The sequence below is a fragment of the Eimeria tenella genome, genomic scaffold (genome assembly GCF_000499545.2).
Source record: "Eimeria tenella Houghton genomic scaffold, Eth_scaff45, whole genome shotgun sequence".
Classification (NCBI taxonomy): Eukaryota; Apicomplexa; class Conoidasida; order Eucoccidiorida; family Eimeriidae; genus Eimeria; species Eimeria tenella.
The window spans coordinates 90972-103416 of NW_013543375.1; the positions used below are offsets into that span (position 1 = coordinate 90972).

Genomic DNA, 12445 nt, shown 5'->3' on the forward strand with positions numbered 1-12445 from the left:
AGCAGCAGCAGCAGCAGCAGCAGCGGAGAGGAGGTAATTGACCCCGCTGTGGTGGCTGCAGCAAAGAAGGCGCAGCAGGCGCTGCAGCAAGAGGGGCAGCAGCTGCGAGACGTCTGCCTGATTAGCTGCAAGCCATCTCTTTGCGGTGAGCGAAATTTGCTGCTGTTGCTGGTGCTGCTGCTGTGCTTGCTGGCTGCTGCTGCTGCTTCTGCTGTTGCTGCTGCTGCTGCACTGAACATGTGCCGTCCACTCCTGCTGCCGATTCGTGTGTTGCTGGTTGCTGCTGCCTGGCTGCAGCCTCGTCCCGCCTGTCCACACCCAGCAGCAGCAGCAGCAGCAGCAGCAGCAGCGGGGGTTGCGGGGCGTCGCGGTACTTCGCGCGGAGCAGCAGCGAGCTGCAGCGGGTGCATGCAGCAGCAGCGCAGCAGAGTCTGCTGCTGTGGGGCTACGTGAGACAAGCAGCAAACTTCGGAGTCTTTGTTTGTCTTGGGGCTTTGCATGCACAAGCTGTTTGTCCTTTCCGCCACTTAGCAGCAGACTTTGTGCCTTCGCAGCAGCAGCTGGCGCTGCGGCTGCCTGCGGGGCTGACGGTCAAGGCCGTCTTGCTGCCGCAGCAGCAGCAGCAGCAGCAGCTGCAGCAGCACATCGTCGAGCTCCGCCCGCAGAAAGTCAACAAAGTCGCCAGGCTGCAGCAAGACGAAGCAGCTCTTGCGGCGCTCGCGCTGCCCACGATGCAGGGAATGCTGCAGCAGCGTGCAGCAGCAGCAGCAGCAGCAGCAGCAGCAGTTGAGGAGGCCCCGTGCGTCTGCAGCAGCGCGCTGCGCGCCGGCCGTCTGCTGCGCTGCAGCGTCGAAGCAGCAGCAGCAACAGGGGCCCTCTGCCGTGTTTCTGGCTGCTGCTGTGGGGCTGCATGCGTTTCTGTGTGGGTTCCCCCGGCTTTCCTCCCCGTAGACCTCCAGGAGCAGCAGCAGCAGCAGCAGCAGGAGTATGATTGTCTTGTGGTGGCGGCGGACAGCTGCAGCAAACGCGCCTTCGGCTGCTGCTGCCCAGAGCTGCTGCGGCCGTTCTTGCTGCTGCGGGAAGCCGTGCAGCAGCACGGCAGCAAGCTGCTGCAGTGCAGCGTAGGCGCTGCTGCTGCTGCTGGCGCTGAAGACGATGAACAGCAACAGCAGCAGCAGCAGCAAGAAATAACTGTGCGTCTTCAAAAGAAAGGCAAGAAGAAGCAGCAGCAAAACGGGGAAACCGAAGAAGCAGTTTGGCAGTGGCAGACAGAGAGCCTCCCCCCCGCGCTGCTGCAGCTGCTGGAGGAAAGACTGCTGCAGCAGCAGCAGCAGCAGCAGCAGGTGCGGACGGGGTACCTGGCAGCAGACATGGGTCTGCTTGCAGTTGCTGCAGTTGCTTCTGAAGAGGTGCAGCTGCGGCTTCCTGCTGCTGCTGCTGCGCTTTCTTTGTCATTTCCTCTTTTCCTGCTGACCATCTCGCCCATCAGCAACAACGAGCAGCAGCAGCAGCAGCAGCAGCAGGGGGGGCCCCCCTGCGTGTCTGCTGCTCCAGAGCTTGTGGGGTGCCCCCTTGACCTCTGGGGGCCCCTAGCCCGCGCAGCAGCAACAGCAGGGGGCGCTGCTGCGGGGTCGGGGCCGCTGCTGCAGCAGATCGAGCAGCAGCAGCTCCTGCTGCAGCCCCTTGTCCAGACTCCGCAAACTGCAGCAGACTTCCAGGTGGGAAGTGTTATTTGCTGCCAAGTTTTAAAAGTAAATGCAGCAGCAGCAGTTGCTGCTCTTACCACCCCACACCTGCACGCCACGGTGTACATACACCCCAGCGACGCGCTGCCCCCTCTCACTGGCGCCCCACAAGACCAGCAGCAGCAGCAGCAGCAGCAGCAGGGGCTGTGGGCCCCTGCACCGCTGTCAGAGCGCGCAGTGCTGCCGGAGTCGCCGTTGCTTTTGCTGCGGCCGAAGCAGCAGCTCTACGTGGTGGTTTTGGCTGTCCACCGCAGCAGCAGCAGCAGCAGCAGCAGCAGCGAAGACGAGGAAGCTGATGAGGGCCTCATGGCCTCGCTCAGAAGTCCCCAGAAGGAGAAAATTATTATTAACGGGGGCCTGTTTCAGCTGCCAGCTGCAGCAGCAGCAGCAGCAGCCAAGACGTCTTCGAAGCAGAAGAAAAAGCAGCAGCAGCAGCAGCAGCAGCAGCAGCAGCCATGTGAAGCAGAGTGGGGCGTTGTGGAGAGGGCGCTGGCAGGCCACATTTTTGTGAGCTGCGGGTGGAGCAGTCGCAAGGGCCAAGAGGAGCAGCAGCAGCAGCAGCAGCAGCTGCTGCTGCAGCAGCAGCAGCAGCACCCTAGACGGCGAGGCTGCATCTGCCAGCTAGATGCCACTTCGGACCGCCAAGGTCTCAAGCTGCTGCAGTCTATTTTCAAAGAAGGTTCAATGCTGCTGCTGCGGCAGCTGCCGCTGCTGCGGTGTACAGACACCGCGCTTGCTGCTGCAGCAGCAGATGCAGCGCCGCCAGCAGCAACGGGAGACGTCCGCCGCTTCCTCGTCGTCGGCCCTTGCTTCACCCCCGAGCAGCAGCAGCAGCTGCTGCTGCAGCGACAGCAGCAGCAGCAGCGCCACAAATACCAGCAGCAGCAGCAGCAGCAGCACAAGGGGAGGCAGCAATTCCCCCCCTCTTCGCTGCAGCAATCCATTTTGCTGTCGCCACAAATGACTCCTGCTGCCTGGGCCGCGGTGCCACCAGAGATCGAGACCGTAAGCTTCATCTCAGCAGCAGCAGCAGCAGCAGCAGCAGGAACAGCAGCGTCGCAGTCCTGCAGTTTCCGGCGTAGTAGCCGCTGCAGCAGCTTCTGCTGCTGCTGCAGCAAGACGAGGACTCCGCTGGAGCTCAAGCAGAGCGTCTGCTGACCAGTAGCCCCGGCAGTTAGGACTGCTGCTGCTGCTGCTGCAGCTGCTGCTGCTGCTGCTGCGCTGCGCGTGTGTCTCAGGGCGTTTTCGATTCCATCAAGGAAGTGCTGCAGGCAGTGCAGCAGTGGCGCTTTCCTGCAGGCCTTTGCTGCGTGGGGCTGGTGCAGCAGCTGCTGCGGCCGCCGTTTGGGGTGTCTGTACAGCTGACGCAGCTGCTGCTGCTGTCGCAGCAGCAGACGCTGGCGCTGCGGCTGCCTCTCCGGGTGTCTGTACACCTAACGGAGCTGACTGACACCTGGATTGCGCAGCCGCTGCAGCAGCTGCAGCTCGCTGTGGGGCAGCTGGTCAAGGTCAAGCTGCTGCCCCAGCTGCCGCAGCACCAGCTGCAGCAGCAGCAGCAGCAGCAGCACGGGGTCCTCCAGGCCACCATGAGGCAGCGAGCCATTGCAGCGCCTGCAGACGCACAAGAGCAGCAGCAAACGAGCTCCGACAGACCGGAAACGATAGAAGAAATCCAGGTTAGCACAAGCACTGCAGCAGCAGCAGCAGCAGCAAGAGCAGCAAGAGCAGCAGCAGCAGCAGCGGGAGCGTCCAGCTGTCAATGCGTCCCTGTATGGTGATATGTCCTACGCCTTGGTTGTGTCTGCATATGCGTTTGTCTTGCTGCTGCTGCTGTTGCTGCTGCTGCTGTTGCTGCTGCTGCTGCAGAGAGGAGCCAGCTTTCCGGGGCTGGTGGTGTCTAGCGGGAGTTCGGGTGTCTTCGCAGCTCTGAGCCGCAACCTGACAGTGCGGCTGCGGCTGCAGCACCTGGGTGCTGCTGCAGCGCAGCAGCAGCAGCAGCAGCAGCAGCAGGACGGCAAGAGCGGCCTGTTGAGCGTGGAGGAGATAAGAAGCAAATTCCCTCCTTGCTCTTTGCTGCAGCACATTTACATAACTGCTGTTGACTACACAACGCGCAGAATTGAGGGCTCTCTGAGCCCCCCAGCAGCAGCAGCAGCAGCAAAAGGGAAGCAGCGGAAGCGAATGCTGCTGCTGGACCGCTTCCAAGGAGCCCGCGACGCCGCCGCCAGCAGCAGCAGCAGCAGCAGCAGCAGCAGCGACCTGGAGCCGCTTCGCGTGCTGCTGCTGCAGTGTCTCCGGAAAGGACTTGTTCTTGAAGGAAAAGTTCGCGGAAAGGAACCTTATGGGGTTTTTGTGAGATTGTCTCTTTTTGAAGAAGACACAGATGCTGAGGGTCCCGCGCTGGCCTTCCTGCAGCAGCAGCTGCAGCAGCAGCAGCAGCAGGAGGGGGAGGGCGGGGAGGAGCAGCCTTCGAAGAAGCGGAAGACGGGCAAGAAGGCGGCAGCAGCAGCAGCAGCAGCAGCTGCTGCTGCTGCTGCTGCTGCACTGCAGCAGCTGCGGGGCCTGCGGCTTGTTGCTGTTGACGCCCTCTGCCCCATTTCGCGCCTGGGAGCAGCAGACACAAAAGAAAGAAACAGAAGGCTGCAGCTGCTGCAGCAAGGAGACCTTGTGCAGGCGCGAGTTGTTGCAGTGCAACACATCACCTGCGAGTCTAGTCCTGCTGCTGCTGCTGCAGACGCAGCAGCAGATGCAGCAGCAGGCAGCAGCAGGAAGTGGCCCTCCGTCAGAGTGGAGATCTCGCTCGACCCTGCAGAGCTTCCCCAAATAGAGGAGCCGCAGCAGCAGCAAGAAGACGCAGCAGCAGCAGCAGCAGCAGCAACAGCAGCGCCAACAACACCACAACCAGCAGCAGCACCAGCAGCAGCACAGGCGGAGAAACAAGCAGCAGCAGCAGCAGCAGCTGACGAGGAAGCAGATACGGCAGCAACAGGCGCGAGCAGCGACAGCGAAGAAGAAGAGCTGCTGCAGCAGCAGCAGCAGGAACAAGAGACAGTGTGGGGCTGGGAGGAGACTGCTGCAGCCGATCCCCTGCAGCAAGAAAGCAGCTCTGACGAGGAGGAGACGGAGACAGCAGCAGCAGCAGCAGCAGCAGCAGAAAAGAAAAGCAAAAGAGAGAAACAAAGAAAGCGCGTAAGCAGCACCCCAGCAGCAGGTTGTCCTTTTTAGACCCCCGCTCGCCGGCAGCCTTTGAAGTTGCTGCTGCTGCTGCTGCTGTTGCTGCTGCAGCGGGAGATCCAGGAAAACATAGAAGCTTTGGAGGAGCAGCAGCAGCAGCAGCAATGGGCAGAAGAGCCCAAAAGCGAAGCAGACTTTGAGCGTTTGCTGCTGACCCACGGCAACGCCGCTGCTGTTTGGATCAGGTACTTGCTGCTGCTGCTGCTGCTGCTGCTGCTGATAGAGCTGCTGCTGCGGACTCTACTGCATCTGCTCATTCTATTGCTGCTGCTAATTCAGCTTCCGGCGCTCACTCAGCTGCTGCTACTGGTTTTCCTGCTGCAGCAGCTGCTGCTGCTCTGCTTTTTGCCGCTACCGCCGCCCACTCTCTGCTGCTGCTGCTGTTGCTGCTGCTGCTGCTGCAGCTACATGGCGTTCTGGTTGCAGCTGCAGGAGCCGCAAAAGGCGCGGAAAGTGGCAGAAAGAGCAGTGCAGCAAATGGTGTTCAGCAGCGAAGCAGAAAGAGTTGCTGTTTGGATGGCCTTTTTGAACTTGGAGTGCAACTACGCAGGAAACTTCCAGCAGGTCTTCCGCAGGTCTGTGCTGCTGCTGCTGCTGTTGCTGCTGCTGCTGCCGCTGCTGTTGCTGTTACTGCTGCTGCAGAGGCGGCTGCCTGAAAACCTGCTGTTACTGCTGCTGCTGCTGCTGCTGCTAAGGGTGCCGACAAGGCTGCTGCTGCTACTGCGGTAGCTTCGCAAAGTGGCTGCTCTATGTGCTGCTAGCTGTGCTGCTGCTGCTGCTGTTGCTGCTGCAGGGCTCTACAGCACTTGGATGCGAAGCAAGTTTATTATCAAACAACTTTTGTGTTGGAGAAATCCAAGAAAATCGAAGAAGCCATTCGAGTTGCTGCTGAGGGCTGCAGCAAGTACCCACAGTCCTGCAAGGTGAGCAGCAGCAGCAGCAGCAACAGCAGCAGCAGCAGCAGCAGCAGGTGCTGCAGCTGGATTTGCTGCCTGAGCGGCGCTGCTTCGCCCACCCCGCAGGCCTGGCAGCAAACAAACATGCCACTGCATGCGCATGCACTTTCTTGCAGCACTTTGAAATAAATAAATAAAAGTGCTTTTTGACATTTATAGATAAAAAAATAATAATAAATAAAAAGCTTTTGTTCTGTTTATAAGTAAATAAATAAAGGTGTTTTTTTCCGTTTATAAATATGCCTTTATTTATTTTTGTTAGTCAAAAGGCCACTCTCATTTGCAGTGCATTTAAACATGTGTGGGGTGTCTGCATGCGTTGTGGGGTGCCTGCATGCATGCAGTGTGGGTGCATGCATGCATGCAATGTGGGTTGCATGCATGCATGCAGTGCAATCTGCATGCATGCATGCATTTTGGGGTGTCTACAATAGAAACATGTGTTGTGGGGTGTCTGCAATGCATGCATGCGCTGTGAGGCGCATGCATGCATGCATGCATGCAGAGTGTCTGCAATGCACGCATGCATTGTGGGGTGCATGCATGCATGGATGCATGCGTTGTGATATGCATGCATGCATGCATGCATGCACGGATGCATACGTTGTGGGCTGCATGCGTGCATGCATGCATGCATGCATGCACGGGCTGTGGGGCGTGCATGCAGCTGTGGCTGCGTCTGGTGTCTCTACACTTCGGGGTGTCTGCAAACCCGGAAGGCGCTCGCGAGGAAATGACAAAAGGATTAAAAAAACTTCCAAAAAGAAAACAAATTAAATTCGTGTGTGCATGCGCTCGCCTCGAATACAAACTCGGAGACCCCAAACGGTGAGCCCCCTTGCTGCGCTGCAGCGGCAGCAGCAGCAGCAGCAGCAGCAGATTCTGCAGCAAGACCGACTTCTAGGTTGCTGTTTTGAATTTCACTTCTGTGTGAGGTGCAAATGAAATGAATTTAATTTAAATTGATTCAATTTAAATTGATTTAATTAAAGTTAATTCATATTCAAGTGCACTGCTGTGTAGCTACAGTTGCGTATCCACTTCGCGCCGTCTGCTGCAGCAGCAGCAGCAGCAGCAGAACAAACCATTTGCTGCTGTTGCTACTGCAGCAGCAGCAGCACCAGCAGCCGCGGCGGCTGCACCTGCTGCCGCTTCGAACAAGCCACTGCTGCTGGTGCTGCATTTGCCGGTATAAACCAGCCAGCAAAAATCCCCCGCTGCTGCTGCCGCTGCCGCTGCTGCTGCTGCTGCTGCTGCTGCTGCTTTCAGGGGCCAGCTGTACTTCGAAAAGCTGCTGTACGAACACCCGAAAGACGTCGGGATTTGGCATTTGTACATCGCGCAGCAGCTGTCGCTGGCGACTCGGGATCGGGATCGGAGTTGTGGGGTGGGGGATCGGGATCGGGATCGGAGCTGTGGGGCCGGGGATCGGGATCGGGGGATCGACTTGGGGCCCGTCAGGGGCCTCTTCCAGCGAGCCACGCAGCTGCCGCTGAAGCCTCGCAAGATGAAGCCGCTGTTTGCTGCTTGGCTAGCTGCTGAAAAGAAGTTCGGCAGCAGCAGCAGCCAGCAGCAAGTGCAGCAGCTAGCCAGGGACTACGTCGCAAAGGTCGAGGCCCAAATGCTCGACAGGCAGCCCGACAGCTAGCTAGCTAGCTAGCTAGCTGGGTGGCTAGCTAGCTAGCTAGCTAGCTAGCTAGCTAGCTGGGTGGCTAGGTAGCTGGGCGGCTAGCTGGAGAGTGAGCCAGCTGGCTGGCTGGCTAGGTGGCTGGAGAGCTGGCCAGGCTAAGCAGATAGCAAGGCAGCCAGCTAGCTAGCTGGCTAGCTAGCTGGCTAGCTAGCTAGCTGAACGGCTAGCTGGGCAGCTAGCTGGCTAGCTAGGCCTTGGGGGCAGGCAAGCTGGCTTGTGTGATGCGGCGCGGGCCGTCACTCCGCTTCTCTCTTCCAACACAATGTAGAGCTAGCTAGCCAGCTAGCTATCTTGCTAGCCATCTAGCCAGCTAGCTAGCTAGCCAGCTAGCTAGCTAGCTAGCTAGCTAGCTATTTAGCTAGCTGTTTATTATTTGTTACTTTGAGATACTGATTTCAACATTAGAGGTGGCTTTTGTGCGGCAATGCGGGGACGGCTGACGGCCTGACTGTAGCTAGCTAGCTAGCTAGCTACCTGGCCAGCTAGCTAGCTAGCTAGCAGCACCTAGATTTGCCAGCTAGCTAGCTAGCTAGCTAGCTGGTGGCTCGCTAGCTGCGGGGAAGCAGCAGAAAAGAGGCAGCAAAAGATAATAAATCAAATTACTTGAAAGGACACAAAAGAACAAAGCAGACGAGCTCGCGCGCGTGCGAAACCTCGAAAAGTGGGGAGGTGCAGCTGCACGTGCTGCTGCTGCTGCTGCTGCTGCTGCTGCAGCGCAGCAGCAACAAAACCCCCGGATGAGGAAACAAACCAGCAAATTACTTAGTCCATAATTCATGCAGAACCAAAAACAAAGAAAAAGCGACGGCGCGAGCAAATAAGAAGGCACAGAGAGCGATTGCTGATGCTGCTGCTGCGGCTGCGGCTGCTGCTGTCTTGAGTTTGTTATGCTTTATAAATATATAACTTAATTATTTTAACTAAATCCATTTTCACAAAACCACAAGCTAGGGGAAATTCGAAACGGCTAGAGGTGCATGCGTTTGAGGTGTCTGTACACCTCAAAGGCAGCGCGAGGCGTTGTGCACAAAATACAGCGCCCCTAAAGTCTTTGTTTTTGCTGCTGCTGCTGCTGCTAGTGCTGCTGCTGCTGCTAGTGCTGCTGCTGCTGCTGCAGCGACAGTTTTCAAATCTTCCTCAGCCAGCGCATGCATTTGATTGGCGCCTTGCCCTTTGGGTGGAAAGTCCACTGAAGCACAGAAGCAGCAGCAGCAGCAGCAGCGCCTATCGCTTCAGCAGCAGCAGCAGCGTCTGTCGCATCAGCAGCAGCAGCAGCGTCTATCGCATCAGCAGCAGCAGCAGCGTCTGTCGCGGCAGCAGCAGCTGCAGCAGCAGCGCCTATCGCAGCAGCAGCAGCAGCAGCGTCCATCGCAGCAGCAGCAGGAGGACGCGAGAGTTGCTGCAGCCGGGCAGCAGCAGCAGCAGCAGCAGCAGCAGCAGCAGCAGCAGCAACTGACGACGAAGAGCATGACGGGCCCCTCGAGTTTGCTGCCTTCGAGAGGGTCAGCAGCAAAAACGCAACGCGAGTCAAACATAACTCCCAGGGGGCCCCACCGCCGCTGCAGCGCGCGGCCCCGCAGCCACACGCAGCGGCAGGCCCAGTTCCCCGTGTCCGAGTCCTGCAGCAGCAGCAGCAGCAGCAGCAGCAGCAGTAGCAGCGGCACGTGGGTGGTGGCGGGGTTAGTGAGAGTCGCAAATTAGGGGGCTGGGGAGGCCAAGGAATAATACTGTGCAAAGCACTAGAAGCTGCAGCTGCCGCTGCAGCTTCTAGTGCTGAAGCTGCAGCGGCAGCTGCAGCAGCTGCAGCAGCTGCAGCAGCTGCAGCAGCTGCAGCAGCTGCAGCAGCTGCAGCAGCTGCAGCAGCTGCAGCAGCTGCAGCAGTGGGTCCTCGGTAGGGAATTTGAGTGGGGCCGTTTCCCTTTCAATGATTTAAACTCTACGCCTTAGCGTTCAGGGTTTAGGGCCCACTAGGGTCTGCGTCTGCTAGGGTTTAGTGTTTAGTGTTTTGTGTTTAGGGTTTAGGGTTTAGGGTTTAGGGTTTAGGGTTTATACTTGGACTTCGGTGCAGCTTCCGTCGAAGCAGAAAGTTCCCTGTTTGGTGTTTTTGAGGGGCAAATGTGTGGTGAGTTCAAAAGTGGGAGTTGCTGCAACAGCTGCTGCGATCTGGCTGCTGCTGCCCTCGCCGCCGCTGCTGCTGCTGCTGTCGCTGCTGCTGCTGCTGCTGCTGCTGAGGATCTGAATGTCCGTCACGCTCGCGTAGTTCGCCATCACTTTCCGCTTCAACAAACTTATCCCAAGAGCCCCCAGCAGCTCTTCCACGCTGTCGCTGCGGCCCCCCAGCAGCAGCTGCCAGCTGCCTTTGAAGGCGTTAGGGTCGGTGCAGCAGCTGCGCCGGTAGCACTCAGGGATGTCGCCTGCAGCAGCAGCAGCAGCAGCAGCAGGAGCAGCAGCAGCAGCGGTAGCTCGGGGCAGACGAGCGGGTGGAGGAGAGGTAGAGGCAAATCAGTACTTTTAGTAAGGCACAAATGTGGAAACAAAGGGGAAGCAGTGCAGCGACACGCTGGAGCTGCTGCTGCTGCTGCAGCTGCCGCTGCTGCTGCTGCTGCTGCTGCTGCTGCTGCAAGCTGGAGGCAAGGCGCACCTTCTGCGAAGTTTTCGACATAGTCGGAAGGCGTCAAAGGCTCAATCAAAAGCAAACAAACCCCTGGAGAGGCTGGAGAGGTCGTCGCTGAGGTCTCGGCGTCTTCCATAGCCTTGTTTGCAAGGGCAGTTTGTTCCTGAACACAACCGGAGCTGCAGATATACTTGAAATTCGCGCGGAAAGCTCCAATAAGAGCAAGGAATACTCATAAAATTGGATTTATTGTTTCATTTTATTTGATGTTTGCTGAGAAATTTTGAAAAAGAAGGAAGTTTCCCAGCAGCAGCGTCTGCTCACCTCCGCCGTGCGCGTTGCTGCCTTTTCCATTTTGCCGGGCGCAGAGAGAGGAACTCGCAGCAAACTGAAGATAAAAGGAGTTTAGTTTGTTTGGATTTGCAAATGGACTTCAAAAAACTTTAAATTTCTTTCTTTTTGCAGCTGCAAAGACTGACAGCAGTCAGGTTTCCGCTGCAGCCGCCGTGAGACGCTGCGGCCGTCCGCTGGGTGACCGCGGCGGTCAGCAGCAGCTTTCTGCAATCTATTTGCCGAAATGTTTCTTTTTTCGAATTGTTTGTCTTTTAAAATTAACTGCAAATGCATTTAGCTCAATTTAGCTGCAACTGGCTCCATTTTTACCCCGGGAGCACCGCATTGCGGGCGGGCGAGTGGGCCACTGCCGAGTGCCGCTGTTTCTTTCTCTCCTTTTGCCTTTCAAACGTCAAATACAAACAAGGAATGAAATAAAACAAATTAAAACGAATTAAAAATGAATTAAAGTAAATTTAAACAAATTTAAAAACAATGTGAAGTCCTTTTCAAAGGCTCCGCAGCTCGACTGCAGCACAGTCGCCGCCGTGCTCAAGCAAAGTGACTTTCTGGGTTTTTACCCCCACCAGATCCACTTCTTGCAATTCAAATTTCATTTTAATTCCTTTTTAAAATATTTATTTATCATTTATTTATTTGCTGCTGCTGCTGCGCTGCAGCAGCAAGTAAATCTTCTCCATTTAGCGGACTTTCGAGAAATTCAGAAATCCAGATTTGGGCGAATGCAAATCTGAACTTGAATTCAAGTGCCAGCTTCAATGCAACTATAAACATAAATTATTTAATTTAATCTAAATTGAATTAATTAAACTAAATAAATATAAATACAAATATAAATATAAATATAAATACAAATATAAATATGAATATAAATATAAGTTATAAATGAGAAAATGTACAAATATAAAGAGGAATGCAAATGTGCAAAAAGACACTTCAGTCAGACAGCCAGAGTGTGCAGGGAGAAAAATAAAAAATAAAATGAAATAAATAAATAAATAATAATCTAAATGTTTAAAATAATTTAAAGAATAAACGAATTAAAACAATAAATAAATAATAAATAAATAATAAATAATAAATAAATAATAAATAATTAATAAATTAAATGTTTACAACAATTAAATTAAAGCGAAGAAAGTCCTAATGAGTTCTTTCTGAACAGTTCCAACTATGCGGCCTATTCAGCGCAGCAGCGTCGCCTAAGCTGCTGCTGCTGCTGCTGCTGCTACTAGTGATGCTGCTGCTGCTGCTGCTGTTGCTGCTGCTGTTGCTGCTGCTGTTGCTGCTGCTGCTGCTCTTTTGAAGACCAATTGCGTGCAAGTTGCGGCTCCCGTGTCCCCTTCGCCAAATGGCATTTCGGAACCCATCGGTCTAGCTGCTGCCGCTGCTGCTGCTGCTGCTGCTGCTGCTGCTGCTGCTGCTGCAACAGCGTAGGGGCGGTGACAGCACCAGCAGCGCGAACTGCAGCAAGACCCGAAGGCTCTGTATAACCTGTCGGTCTGGCTGCTCGAGAGAGCATCATATAGGCGCCTCGCCCCTAAACCCTAAACCCTAAACCCTAAACCCTAAACCCTAGATGAACTCCTCGTCTGCCTCGTGATGTGCTGCTTCCTCTTCTTCGCAGAAGTCGACTTTATACCTCAAAATGCCTCCAAGGCCTCCAAAACCCTTTTCAAACTGAGACCCTTCTTGCGACCTGCAAAACCCCCAAACCCTAAACCCTAAACCCTAAACCCTAAACCCTAAACCTTTCCCCAAAACTGGGCCAAATACTGCCCCTACTCTCTCCTACTACTACTACTGCGACCGCTGCTGCTGCTCTGCTGCTGCCGCTGCCGCCGCTGCTGCT

At 55.7% G+C, this 12445-nt stretch overlaps 3 protein-coding genes across 3 annotated transcripts in view; 1 reads left to right on the forward strand and 2 right to left on the reverse strand.

Moving 5' to 3' along the window:
• Nucleotides 1-7583, forward strand: part of ETH_00009880 (uncharacterized protein) — a gene marked incomplete at both ends in the record, with an annotated part of 8305 nt that extends 722 nt beyond the window's left edge. The window contains 9 exons of the mRNA XM_013377053.1: nucleotides 1-145; nucleotides 298-2750; nucleotides 2984-3421; nucleotides 3612-4934; nucleotides 5031-5164; nucleotides 5384-5554; nucleotides 5773-5902; nucleotides 6603-6763; nucleotides 7205-7583. Of these exons, the coding sequence (XP_013232507.1) occupies nucleotides 1-145; nucleotides 298-2750; nucleotides 2984-3421; nucleotides 3612-4934; nucleotides 5031-5164; nucleotides 5384-5554; nucleotides 5773-5902; nucleotides 6603-6763; nucleotides 7205-7583 (5334 nt within the window). The remainder of the gene's footprint in view (nucleotides 146-297; nucleotides 2751-2983; nucleotides 3422-3611; nucleotides 4935-5030; nucleotides 5165-5383; nucleotides 5555-5772; nucleotides 5903-6602; nucleotides 6764-7204) is intronic.
• Nucleotides 7584-8751: 1168 nt separating this feature from the next.
• ETH_00009885 (uncharacterized protein) lies at nucleotides 8752-10593 on the reverse strand (the record flags this gene model as incomplete). Its single annotated transcript, XM_013377054.1, has 5 exons — nucleotides 8752-8814; nucleotides 9083-9244; nucleotides 9678-10039; nucleotides 10183-10402; nucleotides 10564-10593. 5 exons carry the CDS (start codon nucleotides 10591-10593, stop codon nucleotides 8752-8754), a joined length of 837 nt encoding a protein of 278 aa, XP_013232508.1.
• Nucleotides 10594-11824: 1231 nt separating this feature from the next.
• ETH_00009890 (uncharacterized protein) lies at nucleotides 11825-12115 on the reverse strand (the record flags this gene model as incomplete). Its single annotated transcript, XM_013377055.1, has 1 exon — nucleotides 11825-12115. The coding sequence occupies one exon, from the start codon at nucleotides 12113-12115 to the stop codon at nucleotides 11825-11827; it is 291 nt and encodes a 96-aa protein (XP_013232509.1).
• Nucleotides 12116-12445: the final 330 nt, after the last annotated feature.